This window comes from Anolis sagrei, chromosome 2 (genome assembly GCF_037176765.1).
Source record: "Anolis sagrei isolate rAnoSag1 chromosome 2, rAnoSag1.mat, whole genome shotgun sequence".
Taxonomy (NCBI): Eukaryota; Metazoa; Chordata; class Lepidosauria; order Squamata; family Dactyloidae; genus Anolis; species Anolis sagrei.
In genome coordinates, this window is record NC_090022.1 from 281,064,173 (window position 1) to 281,080,912 (window position 16,740).

Sequence of the window (16,740 nt, forward strand, 5' to 3'; positions counted from 1 at the left end):
AAATGAACAAAATCTGGCTACCAGTATTAAAAAACTCTAAAATTACAACAGCAAAACAGCAGAGAGGAAACAACCAGGCACATCTTAACACCTCTCAGCAAAAGATTTTCCCAGGCTCAGGCAGGCCTTCAAATGCTAATGAAGGTGGTCAGTTGAAACATTCACACCTAGCTCCAGCAGAGAAGAGCTCCTTGCCCCACCCCAGCCATTCCACAGATATATAAACACTTTTTCCTATTTCCAACAGACCTCACTACCTCTGAGGATGCTTGCCATAGATGCAGGAGAAACGTCAGGAGAAGTGCCTCTAGAACATGGCCATATAGCCCAAAAAAACCTACAAGAACCTAGAAAATATATATCAATAATTGGTTGGGGGAGGAGGGGGCGCCAAAATATTGTTTGCTTACCGTTGAAAATTACCTAGGGCCTCCTCTGCTTGCGAGGGAGGGGGAAGCGAGAGGAGGGCCTCCCCAGAGGATGAAAAAGGTCCTGCATAGCCATAGTAAAGGTAAAGGTTGTCCCCTGACATTAAGTCCAGTCATGTCTGACTCTGGGGTGTGGTGCTCATCTCCATTTCTAGGCCGAAGAGTCAGCGTTGTCCATAGACACGTCCAAGGTCATGTGGCCAAGGTCATGTGGCCGGCATGACTGCATGGAGCGCCGTTACCTTCCCGCCGGAGCGGTACCTATTGATCTACTCACATTTGCATGTTTTCGAACTGCTAGGTTGGCAGAAGCTAGGGCTGACAGCGGAAGCTCACGCCGCTCCCCGGAATCAAACCTGCGACCTTTCGATCAACAAGCTCAGCAGTTCAGTGCTTTAACCCACTGTGCCACTGGGGGCTCCCATACTGGGATATATAGTTCACCTAAAATCAAAGACCATTCTGAACTCCACCAATGATGGAATTGAACCCAATATGGCACACAGAACTCCCACGGGGAACAGAAAATATATATCAATAATTGGTTGGGGGGGGGGGGGGCCGCCAAAATATTGTTTGAAAATTACCTAGGGCCTCCTCTGCTTGCGAGGTAGGTGGAAGCGAGGGGAGGGCCTCCCCAGAGGATGAAAAAGGTCCTGCATAGCCATACAGCCCTAAAAACTTACAGCAACCTGATCAGCAATCAGTTGCTTGTCTTTACAGTCCTTGATTGTCTTGATTGGAGGTTATGGCTGTCAGTCTGGGGAACGACCCCGCCCTCGGCTCCTCCCAGAGCAGCGACAGAAGCGGGGAGAGGCGCTGTGATTGGCTGCCCGCCGGCCCAATGGCGGGGCGGGGCGCGGGAGGCGCGTGAGCAGAAATGGAGCTCCGCGCGCGTGCGTGCCACACCCGAGAGGCGAGGAGAGCCAGAAGTAGCAGCACTAGAAGCACTAGAAGCAGCGGCGTTGGCGTTGCCTGCGATGGGAGGGATTAACTACGTGAGACGGAGCAAGGCGGCGTTAGCGAGAGAGGAGGAGAACCAAGAGGAGGGGGAGGAGGGCGCGGAGTCCTCGTGGGAGGAGCTGCCCACGCCGCCGCCCTCGCCTTCGCCCTCCTCGCCGTGGGGGAAGCCGGCCGGGGCCTGCGCCTGGGGCCCGCAGAGGGGCGCAGAGATGCTCGGCGCAGCCGGCGGCGCGGGGCCCAAGGCAGCCAAGCCCTCCTTCGTCTCCTACATCAGCCCCGAGGTGAGCCAGCGGAGGGGAAGGAAGGAAGGAAGGAAGAAGCCCTTGGCAAGGAAGGAGAGCGGCCGTTGGGAGGCCGAGGGAGGGAGGGAGGGGGGAAGGGGCGCGAGGGCGAGGCGCGCGGAAGGGGGCGTGGCCACAAGGGAAAAAGGGGCGTGGCCCAAAAAAGAGGGCTTGCCTCTGCCTGGCTGAGCCCTTGCTGATTTCTTTATGGCATTTCTGTGCCGCCCTTCTCACCCCGAAGGGGACTCAGAGCAGCTTACAAGATATATCTATATACATACAATATGTTATATTATTAGCCTAGCACAATATCAGTGTTACATATAACTATATTGTAGTAAACCATTATACTGTAATATTATTAGTAATATTACATATCTATATTCTATATTGTTGTTGTTCATTCGTTCAGTCCTCTCCGACTCTTCATGACCTCATGGACCAGCCCACGCCAGAGCTCCCTGTCGGCCGCCACCACCCCCAGCTCCTTCAAGGTCTATATCTTGTTCATTTCTTCAGTCGTCTCCGACTCTTCGTGACCTCATGGACCAGCCCACGCCAGAGCTCCCTGTCGGCCGCCACCACCCCCAGCTCCTTCAAGGTCTATATCTTGTTCATTTCTTCAGTCGTCTCCGACTCTTCGTGACCTCATGGACCAGCCCACGCCAGAGCTCCCTGTCGGCCGCCACCACCCCCAGCTCCTTCAAGGTCTATATCTTGTTCATTTCTTCAGTCGTCTCCGACTCTTCGTGACCTCATGGACCAGCCCACGCCAGAGCTCCCTGTCGGCCGCCACCACCCCCAGCTCCTTCAAGGTCTATATCTTGTTCATTTCTTCAGTCATCTCCGACTCTTCGTGACCTCATGGACCAGCCCACGCCAGAGCTCCCTGTCGGCCGCCACCACCCCCAGCTCCTTCAAGGTCTATATCTTGTTCATTTCTTCAGTCGTCTCCGACTCTTCGTGACCTCATGGACCAGCCCACGCCAGAGCTCCCTGTCGGCCGCCACCACCCCCAGCTCCTTCAAGGTCTATATCTTGTTCATTTCTTCAGTCGTCTCCGACTCTTCGTGACCTCATGGACCAGCCCACGCCAGAGCTCCCTGTCGGCCGTCACCACCCCCAGCTCCTTCAAGGTCAGTCCAGTCACTTCAATGATGCCATCCATCCATCTTGCCCTTGGTCGGACCCTCTTCCTTTTGCCTTCCACCTTCCCCAGCATAATTGCCTTCTCCAGGCTTTGCTGTCTCCTCGTGATGTGGCCAAAGTACTTCGGCTTTGTCTCTAGTATCCTTCCCTCCAATGAGCAGCCGGGCTTTATTTCCTGGAGGATGGACTGGTTGGAGTCCAAGGCACTCTCAGAACTTTCCTCCAGCACCACAGCTCAAAAGCATCAATCTTCCTTCGCTCAGCCTTCCCTAAGGTCCATAGGGAACCTTTCAAAGGCGCTTTGCTACTGCCTTCTTCTTAGAATGAGATTGTGACTTCCTGGTACAGAGGAAGAATTGTTGGAGGCTACAGACAATGCTGTTGCCTGTTTTTGGTCAAAAGATATTTAGCCACTTGAACTCCTATTTTTTATATGAAATAAACTTCCTGATCCCCTGAGTCCTTGACCAATTCTCCGTCTTCTACACCACATTGATATATAGCTACCTATTTTTGTTATATTATTGCTACACCACACTGATATTTAGCTAGCTATTTTCTTTACATAACTGTATGCTGCCTTGAAACAAAATTAGATTAATTGGCAAAAGACACACACATTGGTGCCTGTCTTCAGGAGTTTTGGACTTCAGCTCTCACAATTCCTAAATTTAAGTTGGAATGGGTACATTTTAAGTGCAACTCCAGCCGGATAGATGGATAGTTCTGGATAGTATAGAGAACAGTTAACACCCCTGTAGTTTTTCTTCTGCTGCCTGTGACCCTGTTCAGAGGATTTTACCTCACTTTCTCTCCCTGTGATAATTGGATTTTGAATTGGATTTATTATTATTACCAGTATCCTTTCCTAACACAATTGGAACTCGAAAGCAGGCTTACAACTTGAAAGAGCACCATAATTATGTCATGAAAGGGAACGTTACAATAGAACTAAAGCAACTCAAGTTGAAAGTGTAATTATTCGTAGTAGTTACTATGTTGTTATTAGTTTTACAGTATTTCCTCCCACAGTTATGACTCAGAGCAGGCTCACATGGAAAGGGAACATTGCAATGAAGTTGAACTATTTACTATATTAAAGCAACCTATACCTCAAGTTCAAAGAGTAGTGGCTGTGCCATAGTACTTACTATTGTTATTAGTATTTCTCTTATTATTCCACTTTCCTCCCACACTTGAGGCTCAAAGGAGGCTCATGATTTCAAAGGAGACCACAAATGTATACAGAAAAGAAACATTAGAATATAATTTAACTATTTATTGTATTAAAGTAGCTCATACCTCAAGTCCAAAGCATAGTTATTAATATATGTTATTCCATTATTATTGCCTTGCTGTTATTGGTATTACTTTTATTACTCTTTATTTTATTATTTCACTTCATTCCCACAATAATGTCTCAAAGCAGGCTCAGAACTCCAGAGAACACCACAAATGCATACTGAAAGGGAACATTACGATAGAGTAGAACTATTTACCATATTAAAACCATTCACACCTCAACTTCAAAGAGCAGTTGCTATGCTGTTATTAGTGTTACTACAGTATTCTGCTTTCCTTACTTAGTGGGAACTCCAAGCAGGTTGACAACTTCAAATAATACCACAAATACACCCAGAAAGGGAACTTTACAATGCAATTAAACCAGCTCAAGCTTCAAGTTTAATGAGTAGCTGTTATTAGTAGTTAATATTCTACTATTATTAGTATTGCTACAGTGTTATTCCACTTTCCTCCCACAGTTGGGACTTAAAGCAGGCTTACAACCAAAAAGACCAAATGTCACAGTTGCGAACATGACAAAAAGTTAATTGTAAAACAGAATTAAACTATTCGTTGTAGTGAAACAACTCAAGGCTCAAGTTCAAAGAGTAGTTCAGTTGTTCTCAGCCTTTGGTCCTCCAGGTGCTTTTGACTTTTGCCTCCACAACTCCTAACAGCTGGCAAGCTAGCTGGGATTTCTGAAACTGCAAAACACCTGGAGGACCAAAGGCAGAGAACCACTGGTAGTTATTAGTAGTTACTGTGCTACTATTAGTAGTGTTAATATTACTTTTCTGTTTTCCTCTCACAGTTGGGGATCAAATAAGTTATTAGTATTTTAAATTTTATTATCCTGCATTCTTTCCACAATTGAACTTTATTGCAGACTCACAATTTAAAAGGCCACCACAGTACAAACACACAGAAAGTGACTGTTACAATATAATTAAACTGTATTAAAACAGCTCACACAACAGTTGTTGCTGTGCCATTATTAGTTGCTATGCCATTGTTAGTTGTTACTATGTTGTTTTTGTTATTAGGCTTTATTAGTATTACTATAGTATTATTCCATTTTCCTCACACAATTGGGATCCAAAACAGGCTTCTAAGTTTAAAAACCAACAGTGCAACTGCTAACACAACAGAAAGCAAACATTAAAATAGAATTAACCTATGTACTATATTAAAACAACTTACACTTCAAGTTGAAATAATAAAATACTATTTAAAAATATTTTTTAAAGCCCTCAGAAACAGTTTAGTTAAAGAAATACAAAATCCTGTAACCATTTAAAATTATTATTAATATTATGGCTACTTTTATTATATCTCACCTTTCCCCCCTCAGGATTGATCCCACCTTTTAACAAGGTCTTAGCTTTTAAAATGTGTTAAATGTTTTATCCTGTTAATTTATACTATATGATTATGTTACTTATGGTTTATTTAAGTTGTTTTTTGGTTAATTTTTTTTGTATTAAGTTTGCAGTTAGGTTGTTTGTATTTTGTTAGATGTATTATGTTTTGGTCTAGTTTGTTTATATGTTCTTTGTAGGAATTGAATGTTTGGAAACCACCCTGAGTCCCTTTGGGGAGATAGGGCAGTCTGCAAATAAAGTTTATTATTATTATTATTATTATTATTACTACTACTACTACTACTACTACTACTACCCAAAGTGTATCACAGTTTTAAAAGCCATACAGTTAAACACACATCAAAGGTAAATATTTAAATAGAATTAAATGTGTTGCCATTATTAAAACATTTCAGTTAAAATATAATTGTAAAATAATTTAAAATGCTTTAGAGAAGAACTTTGCTAAACAATACAACACCTCCTACAAAAGATACAAAACTTCAGTTCCTGAGTATACTGTGTGTATTTGCGTGTGTTTTTAAGTTGCCTCTGGACTTATGGTACTTAAGAGTTTCATGGAGTTTTCTTAAGGCAAGGAAAACTCAAAGGTGGTTTTGCCAGTTACTTCCTCTCAAATATCACCTACAGCATCTGATAGGAATTTGGTGCCTTTGGGGTATTAAAGCCACAATTAAACAAATTTTGCTTCGGAAAACATGTGTTCTTGAGCACTTTCTTTAAAAAGGTGGAAAAGTGGAATACAAAATGTATCAGATAACGAAACATTACAAGCATTGTTAATCTACTGAAATTACTAAAATTCTTATCACATATGGTTTTCTTAGTTATTCACTTCCCACCCCACCCTGGTAGTGTTCTGTCCTATACTGGATTCATATTTGCTTTAACTTTTTGAAGTTTACTGTGAAGGGATGTTGAGCCAGAATAAATTATTTCAGTTGTGAATTATACATTTTAGAAATAAGTTCTGTATCTTCATTTCTGACAGGTGTTTCATGGGGTTTTCTTGGTAAGATTTCTTCAGAGAAGGTTGACCATTGCCTTCTTCTGAGACTGAGAGAATGTATCTTTCCTATGGTGAGCTTCTATGACTGAATAGGGATTCAGACCCTGTTCTCTAGAGACATAGGCCAGTTCTCAAACCAAAATGCTGTGCTTTATTTATTTAGTTATTTATTGCGCTTATATACCACTTTTCTAACACCAGGGAGACTCAAAGCGATTCCCAATATAATCAATGTCAACACAACAATGACTATAGATTATTCACACACACACCCCATTTTTGGTGTAGGAGTAGAGAGCATGGGGTAGTATCCAGAAAGGTTTTTTTTTATGTCATGAGCGACTTAAGAAACTGCAAGTTGCTTCTGCAGTGAGAGAATTGGCTGTCTGCAAGGACGTTGCCCAAGGGATGCCCGTATGTTTGATGTTTTGCCTTCCTTGTGGGCAGCTTCTCTCCTGTCCCTGCATGGGGAGCTGGAGCTGACAGAGGGAGCTCATCCCACTCTTCCAAAGATTCAAACCGCTGACCTATTGGTCAGCAATCCTGCCAGCACAAGGATTTAACCCATTGCACCACCAGGGGCTCCATACCAGATAGGGTAAAGCATAGGTATATAGCATTATTACATTGTTAATTCCCATCGTTGTTTACACTGTGCAGGACTGCAAATCCCTGCTCATAGTGCAAGAGATGCAGTAGGAGAAGGAGGAGACTGAGATGAAGAGTTGTTTGTGATATTGTTGACATAATTACTGTTAACAGAACCATATTTTGAGGTCTGTTAAGCTGAAGGAAAATAAATGGGGGAAAACGCATAAAATAAATGGTGGTTTTGCACAATGTGATTGAAGGTGGTTTCCCTCCTCAGTACTTTTTTTATTTAGCAGCAAAAAATGAAGTCTTTTAAAGTAATTTCAGACTATCCAAACTTGTGCCTTATGGGTGGTACAAGGCTCCTTGTTGTTACGCTCAGTACTGATGCTGCTCACAGAATGGAGGATTATACAAATTCATTGCAGATTAAAGGGGTTTCTTCCACCCCCCACATGCTGCAGTGTATTTAACAATTAACTAAAGACCCATGCAGCATAATCCTTTGCGTGTCTAATAGAAGCAAAACTCTAGTGCTTTCCCTGGGACTTGCTGTGTGCCTGAAGGCCTGGCAGTTCTTACTATCCTAATCATAAGCGGAGAGAGTGGGTGCATTGCTTCTGTACCATATTAAGACTGCAGTAACCCTGACTTCATCAAAATGAAATGATATGCTATGCTCACCAGTAATGCTGTAACCTGTCAGAGTTCAACATTATGTTCTCAGAATGCTGCCAAAATATATGATACCTAATATAAGGTTCCACTTCATTGGTTAGAGTTAACTTGCCCTTTGCCCATGGTGACCTCTGCCATTTATGACTTGTATCTTCTATCTGTACAACATAACCCATTTTGGTTTAACTTAATATAGTAGGATGTGAATAATGCAAACCATATACTTTATTTAATTCGACTTGCCTCCTATTATTTTTCTCATGGCTGGATTTCAGTGGAACTCGCAACATATTTTTTAAAGTTCAGTAAAACAAAAAGGCAGGTCACAGTTTCAGTATATACTAGAGTTGAACCCTTAATCTAGATTACTCAGGTTTTGGAAGCAGACAGAAGATTTGAACAATTAAAGCTAATACATGATCTGCACCTGTTCTTGGAGATACCTCAGTTACAACCACTTTGGATTGCAGCATAGCTCAGCAAACTCTGACAAAGACGCTCTTTTTTCCAAAATGTTTCTATGCGACGTTTCCTTCTTCTCTTCTGTCTAGATGGAACATGTTTTTGACAATGTTGAAACTGGTAGAATAGTAGAGGAAGACTGGTGAAGCAGACTACTGTCTGTGTCAACTTGCAAATTAATATCTGCAGTAAACAATGCAATGTAAACTGAGAATGGTGGGGTTCTGATGTTGCCAATCTTATCCAAACTTTTTTTTCCTGTAAGAGGGTAACATGACTTGACAGTGTTGTTATGTCTTAAGGACATCCTGACTGCCAAACCTAAATTACTCCAAATTGTCCCCCAAAAGGAAGTGAAAGCCTGACCTATCCAAATAACATTTTAGCTGAAAATAAAGACACCTTTCTTCTGAGAAGATGAAGTTTCCTGCTGTCTCAATGAAGTTGCTGGTTTTTGCTTTAAGATAGTCCGGTTTAAGATTAAGGGAAGGGGTTGTAAATCAGCAGAGTTTCCAGCAAGTGACCTGTAAATTGGAAGGGCCACAAATACAGAATATTCTTCCACGAGTGGCCAACTTCCATGTTCATAATAAGGGTTTTACAGTATGTGCTGTATGTGAAATGTATGCATTGCAGAAAACGTAGAGAGATGTAAAATTGTTTGTAATCTCTATCCATTCAAGTGGAGTACCAATTCATTAAAAGATGAACATTCAGGTAGCAACATCTAGAGGTGTAGACATAATTGATTTTGACTACTTGCAGTTAATAGGAGTTATCTGAAAGTGAATGTACAAAAACAAATGGCACCTAATGGCCATTAATAACCAGATATACACGCCTAGGCTGTTAGAACATTTATTTCCGTATGTTGCGAGAACCATATGTAGAATTAGATATGAGAACCTCACTTGGTCTTCTCATGAATTAATATAAATTGAATATATACAAAACGCATCTGTGCACATGAAAGAAATCTGTAATGAAGAGAAAAATCATGATGCTAAAAATCCCAAGAAGTTGTTGTAGACAGAAAAGCCACACTACTGTTTGACAGAGATGGAGAAGTAAAAACAATGTTTTGCTTGTTGGAGAACACTTGGCAAGAAATGAAAGAGGATACTTGAACTTGCCCTTCAAGTCAGCCTCATACTGGTTATACTTGTTTTTTAGTTTCATTCTACTTGATATTAACTGAAGGCAGTTTTAAAAAGTAATATAAGCACAGTGAATTATAGTTTGATGTAAACACGTAGTGTTTTGATTTATATCAATAATATAGCTTGTGTGTGGTTTTTTTATTTTATTTAAGGCCCTGTGTTTATTTGCAGTGGCATAAAGAGTTTAGCAGGATAGTTCCAGTTGGAGTGGTTGATAGCTAGTGTAATGATTTTATTTGTCAATACACACCTCCACAAACCTTACAGTAAAGACAAGGTGACATTACTTACTCGGCGCTTATCACTCGGCACGCTTGGTTATAGGTCCTAGCAGGGCCTAAAGCTGATTGCCTCTTACTTGGCTGTAGGACCTGGCAGGTACTGGTGCTTTGCCGCCAATGGGCCAAAAATATTTGTTTTCTTCGGACCTTGTACAAAAAAGCTTATTTGGAAAACCACCTATTTTTGGGAAAGTTGCTCGAAAACTAAAACAGGGCCTTACGAATGAAACAAAACTTAATCAAGCTGAAGTTTTATTGATGGGAGCGCAGTAGTGCTTGGGGAGCATCAAAAAGTAAGAATGTTGCCAGACAACTTTTGCTTGGAATATCTTTGTTCATCTTTGTTTGGAATTATGGAGAACTGCAAATTAATATGATAGTTTTATAGGCATAAATCTCACTAAAGTATAATTTTCCATTCAGCAATCAATTCAATAGGTATGGGAAAATTGAAATTACTAATTGGATTTAAACCAGAGGCTTTGTGACCAGTTAGTTGGTTTCACACTTTTTCCAAACTCTGTCTGCTCCTGCTAACTTCCATAACCTTATGAGAACGTTAGGTAGAAAGAAAAATCTGCTTTAAAAATCAGTAAATTTCATGACTGAACAGAGTGAATCCTGGTTCCCTGTAACTTGAGTTACTGTTATTATTCTATTTTACGCTACAGCTTTGAGTGACTGAAATACTCTTCAGGATTATTGTCTCATTGCCTATTTAGAGGAAACTCCTTGTACTTATGTTAATGTAAATTTATTTCTAGTTGGCAGACAGTTGGGTAACTGCTTATGGTGAAAACGTGTGTATGTGTGTCCGTTAAATCATACCTTGCCAGTTTTAGGTGAAAAAGTAGGAGTAACATTAAGTGCTGGTTGGCAAATTTTAGGATGTTTGTTTATGTTTATCAGTGTTAGAAAAGCACTGTGGCGAGGGTTACAGTAAAGCACCTTCTGGAAGATTGGACATTCACTATTTGTACTTTGGAGTAAATACTCTGTCATGGTTAATCTGTCACTTATTTTCCCACACTAGACAAACTCACTGGTATGCAAAGTTCACTGTTTGCAGCATCTATATTTGACTGACTTCCTGTTGGTTCACATCTTAGCAATTGCCAAGGGTTTTTGTGCAGAAGGCAAAAATAGCGTTTTAAAAAAGTGAGATTTTTTTTCTTCAAAGTTAGGCAGAATAATTGATGTTGGTTAATACCAAGTCCAGTGTGTATCGATTTTAATTATTTATGTGAGCTACTGGTGCAGATTCATCTCTGCAAGTGTAAATCTGTCCAGATAATATGAACAATAGCTTTGCTTAATCTATATTATCCATGGGTGAAACAGCCTTATATGATTTATTCATTGTGTCAGGAGCAAACCAAACAGTTGTATTGCATTTTTAACAAACAAACAAACAAACATACAAAGCACAAAGTTTGCAAGCTTGGTAGTTGATTAAATGTCCTTTGACTCTAGTAGCTGGCCACTTGGAGTGCCTGTGGTGTTACTATAAGAAGGTCCTCCATTGTGCATGTGGCAGGGCTCAGATTTCATTGCAGCAGATGGTCTGTAGTTTGCTCTTCTCCACACTCGCATGTCATGGATTCCACTTTGTAGCCCCATTTCTTAAGGTTGGGTCTGCATCTTGTGGTACCAGAGCGCAGTCTGTTCAGCGCCTTCCAAGTTGCCCAGTTTTCTGTGTGCCCAGGAGGGAGTCTCTCATTTGGTATCAGCCATTGATTGAGGTTCCGGGTTTGAGTCTGCCACTTTTGGACTCTCGCTTGCTGAGGTGTTCCAGCGAGTGTCTCTGTAGATCTTCGAAAACTTTATATGACTTATATGATTAAAACTTATATGATTAAAGCTGTTTACATTGAGAGGAGCTTATTAGCTTTAGTTCATAACACTAAAATGGAGCAGACTTGTAAAATTGGCTATTTAGATTCCCCCCCCCCCCCCTTGAATTATGCCATTTAGACTTCAGATGGAGCAGTTTGGCTGCATCGACTCCCAAAAATTGAAAACTGTAAAAAGCTTAACTTAGAATTCCTTATCTTATTCATCTCTTGACAGTGGCTTTTAAGGTAGGAGCACCCCTATTTCTTGTTGTCTAAATAATACCATCTTTACTCAGATCTAATGTTCATCTTTTTTGGCTAAATTATGTAGCCAAAACTGAGTTGTGCCTTATATTTGATAGTGTGTTACAACCTTGCCCATATGCCTATCTACCTCAGCCTGACGGAGGGACAGGGCCAGATCAACTACACCCCAGAGTATTGAAGGAACTAGCGGAAGTCATTTCGGAACCATTGGCAACCATCTTTGAGAGTTCTTGGAGAACGGGAGAAGTTCCAGCAGATTGGAGGAGGGCCAATGTGGTCCCAATCTTCAAGAAGGGAAAAAAGGATGACCCAAACAACTACCGTCCGGTCAGCCTCACGTCGATACCGGGCAAGATTCTGGAAAAGATTGTTAAGGAAGCGGTCTGCAAACACTTAGAAACAAATGCAGTCATCGCTAATAGTCAACATGGATTTATCAAAAACAAGTCATGCCAGACTAATCTGATCTCTTTCTTCGATAGAGCTACAAGCTGGGTAGATGCGGGGAATGCCGTGGATGTAGCGTACCTGGATTTCAGTAAGGCCTTCGACAAGGTTCCCCATGACCTTCTGGCAAGGAAACTAGTCCAATGTGGGCTAGGCAAAACTACGGTGAGGTGGATCTGTAATTGGTTAAGTGGACGAACACAGAGAGTGCTCACTAATGCTTCCTCTTCATCTTGGAAAGAAGTGACAAGTGGAGTGCCTCAGGGTTCCGTCCTGGGCCCGGTCCTGTTCAACATCTTTATTAATGACTTAGATGAAGGGCTAGAAGGCATGATCATCAAGTTTGCAGATGACACCAAATTGGGAGGGATAGCCAATAGTCCAGAGGACAGGAGCAGAATTCAAAACGATCTTGACAGATTAGAGAGATGGGCCAAAACTAACAAAATGAAGTTCAATAGTGACAAATGCAAGATACTCCACTTTGGCAGAAAAAATGAAATGCAAAGATACAGAATGGATGACGCCTGGCTCGAGAGCAGTACGTGTGAAAAAGATCTTGGAGTCCTCGTGGACCACAAGTTAAACATGAGCCAACAATGTGATGTGGCGGCAAAAAAAGCCAATGGGATGTTGGCCTGCATCAAGAGGAGCATAGTGTCTAGATCTAAGGAAGTCATGCTACCCCTCTATTCTGCTTTGGTTAGACCACATCTGGAATATTGTGTCCAATTCTGGGCACCACAATTCAAGAGAGATATTGACAAGCTGGAATGTGTCCAGAGGAGGGCGACTAAAATGATCAAGGGTCTGGAGAACAAGCCCTATGAGGAGCGGCTTAGGGAACTGGGCATGTTTAGCCTGAAGAAGAGAAGGCTGAGAGGAGATATGATAGCCATGTATAAATATGTGAGAGGAAGCCACAGGGAGGAGGGAGCAAGCTTGTTTTCTGCTTCCTTGGAGACTAGGACGCGGAACAATGGCTTCAAACTACAAGAGAGGAGATTCCATCTGAACATGAGGAAGAACTTTCTGACTGTGAGAGCCGTTCAGCAGTGGAACTCTCTGCCCCGGAGTGTGGTGGAGGCTCCTTCTTTGGAAGCTTTTAAGCAGAGGCTGGATGGCCATTTGTCAGGGGTGATTTGAATGCAATATTCCTGCTTCTTGGCAGGGGGTTGGACTGGATGGCCCATGAGGTCTCTTCTAACTCTTTGATTCTATGATTCTATGATTCTATGACATGGCTTTCCAACTGGCCTCATTCGCAAGGCCTTCAACCCCCCCCCCCCCCCCCGGTTTTGAAGGCCTTGTGAATGAGGCCTTCAGTTGGGAAGCCATAGCCTATAGTCAGGCTGCCAGCCTCAGCCTGATGGAGGGGTACGGCTTCTCCTTGGGTATCATTCCAAAGTGGGCAGCAGAGCGGTCTACAGGCAAGATGAAGCCATGCATTGCATTTGGCATTAAATCTTTATTTTCCAATGCGCACCTTCAAAATTCAGATAAACATTATAATTGATGGTGCATTATACTTGAGTAAATACAGATATATCAATCTTTGATTGATTAGCTCAGAGATTTTGATAGCATCTCTAGCCTAGTAACATCAGAAACTTAGGTTCTTCAACATTTCAGCAATGTCTCAATGGGAAGATGAGCAATGACATGCATTTATTAGCTTTGAACTGTGTTTTAATCCCGTCTATCCTGGAAACTCTTTATAGTCCTTTTTTTGGTCTTAATAATGACAAACAAGTTTATTTAAGGAATATACACTTCTTTCTTAGCATAACAATGCCCTTTGTGGTACAACTGTTACTTTAGGGAGGGAGATGAGGGGATTAGTTTAGACCAGGGGTCCTCAAACAATGGCCTGGGGGCTGGATGCGGCCCTCCAAGGTCATTTACCCAGCCCTCGCTCAAAGTCAATCTAAGTGTGAAATGACTTGAAAGCACACAACAACAACAATCCTATCTCATCAGCCAATAGTAGGCCAACACTTCCTATTGAAATACTAATAATTTTATATTTGTTGACATCGTTCTTCATTTTAATTATTGTATTGTTTTTAAGTGTTTTTTTGCACTACAAATAAGATATGTGCAGTGTGCATAGGAATTCATTCATGTTTTTTTCAAATTATAATCCGGCCCTCCGACAGTTTGAGGGACTGTGACCTGGCCCTCTGTTTAAAAAGTTTGAGGACCCCTGGTTTAGACATTGGACTAGAATTCTGAAACACGGCATTCAAATTCCCACTAAGTCATGGAAACCACCAGGGGATCTTGATCAAGTCACTCTCTCTCAGCCTCTGAGAAAGGCAAAGGCAAAACACCTTTTGAACACATCTTGCCAAGAAAATCTTATGTTAGGTTTGCCTTCAAGTCTTCATAAGTTTAAAACTCCTTGAAGGCACACTGCAGCACTGCTGCTATCATGCTTCCAGAGGCCTCACCCACCAGCCTTTGTTGTCTCTCAGCTTCAAGTGAACAATCTGATTTTTCAAGACCTTGGATCTCACTGAGCACACATGCAATTTCTGTCCATTGATCATCAAGGATTCAAGTCCCTATACTGGACAATTCTTCCAACAACGCTGGCCTTCTGCCTTAATGTCTGTTAATTATTTACTTCTTTATCTAAATTTATTGTTAGAATGTGGACCTGACTTTTCACTGTGTTGCCAAATGTGCATGCGTTTAATTCTCACCTTGATGCCTTGTTTTTGGGCTCCTTCTTTGTGCTTGTAGATCTGGATTCCTTCACAAGTGTGCCTTAACTGTGAAATTCTCCCGAGTTTTCCCTCACTGGTGCTATCGAAGATTAGAAAACATTGTTTTAAAAACATTTTTAGGGAAAGGGTTTGATCTCTGAGGGTTTGATCTCTGAACTTTACCAAGCACAAATGAATAGAAATCAAGGTCACCCTGACACTATCTGGAATATCTAGATTTTGTCAAGTGAAAGGATGATGGTGATTAAAAATGTGTAGCAAGGCCCCTTTAAGTAATGCAGGGCTGTTAGTCACTATACTCCTGGCTCAGTCGCACTTCTGGGACTTATGCTTTGGTTATGTAAAAGTTAACTAAAAGTTGAATTTTGTTTTATACCAAAACATTAGTTGGAACTGCACTCAAGATTGGAAACTAAGCCTACCCACAGCCAGCGCTTCTCCATGGTGAAGAATTAACTGTCAGCAATATAGTGGGTCCTTTTCATCCATAGAGTCAACATCTATGACTTGATCATAGTAAAAAATCCAAAAGACAGGCCTGGATTTTGCCATTTTAAATAAAGGATATCATTTTACTTTGTAGTGTATAAAGTTCTGGCCCAGTTCTGGCCCAATCTATCTATCCGAATGCATCTCTCCCTACAAACCCCCCAGGAACCTAAGATCATCTGGGGAGGCCCTGCTCTCAATCCTGCCTGCTTCACAGGCACGTCTGGCGGGGACGAGAGACAGGGCCTTCTCTGTGGTGGCTCCCAGGCTGTGGAACTCCCTCCCCAGGGATATTAGATCTGCTCCCTGACTTTCCGACTTTCCGAAAAAGAGTAAAAACTTGGCTCTTCGAGAAAGCATTCAGAACCCCGGAGTAAACAGACAAACTAGAGTTGGAAATTGACCCAGGAACGGCCAAGACAATGTAAATGGATGAAGATTTGAACAGAGAACATAGTTTCTTTTTAAATTGTTATTATGCACTGTCGTTTAATTGCACTGAATGTTTTTGCTTTATCAATGTATGTATTTTGTTTCGGCATCGAATTGTGCCGACTGTGTATACCGCCCTGAGTCGCCTTCGGGCTGAAATGGGCGAGATAGAAATAATGTAAATAAATAAATAAATAAAGTGGGACTTGAACATCTATGGATTTTGTTATCCATGGAACCAAAGCAAAGCAGTTAATAAATACGAATAATGACTTTATATGCAAGCAGATGCTGTCAAATTTCTAGTTTCTTTATATGGTTTCAAAAGTTGGACAGTAAATAAAGCTGGCAGGAAGCAAATCAATTCATTTGAAATGTAGTGTTGCAAATGAGTTAAAATTTTCAAAAAAATTTGCAAATAACCTGAACCTAGAACAAATCAAGCCTCAATTCTGGATGGAAACCAAGATGACTAAACTGGGACTGTAATACTTTGAACTCACTTGAAAATACAGTAATGCTTGTTAAGGTAGAAGATAATAGAAAAAGAGGAAGACTGTATTACAGATGGATAGACTTAATCAAGGAAGCTGCAGCCTTGAGTCCACAAGATCTGAACATTCATAGGGTCATCATAAATCAAAGGTGCCTTGGGAACAGTTAACAAAAATACCATGAAACTTGTAATCCGTGATCCAGATAAATTGTCATTGGTAGGTTTGTTTTGACAACACTTTTAGTATGAGACCTCTGAGGATGCTTGCCATAGATGCAGGCGAAACGTCAGGAGAAATGCCTCTAGAACATGGCCATATAGCCCGAAAAAACCCACAAGAACTGAGTGATTCCGGCCATGAAAGCCTTCGACAA

General features: G+C 41.6%; 1 protein-coding gene across 1 annotated transcript in view; it reads left to right on the top strand.

The window, feature by feature from the left end:
• The first annotated feature begins 1,313 nt into the window (after positions 1 to 1,313).
• Positions 1,314 to 16,740, top strand: part of MTMR12 (myotubularin related protein 12) — a 45,569-nt gene continuing 30,142 nt past the window's right edge. Inside the window, exon 1 of the mRNA XM_060761352.2 lies at positions 1,314 to 1,672. Within this exon, the coding sequence (XP_060617335.2) occupies positions 1,409 to 1,672 (264 nt within the window). The 5' untranslated portion in view covers positions 1,314 to 1,408. The remainder of the gene's footprint in view (positions 1,673 to 16,740) is intronic.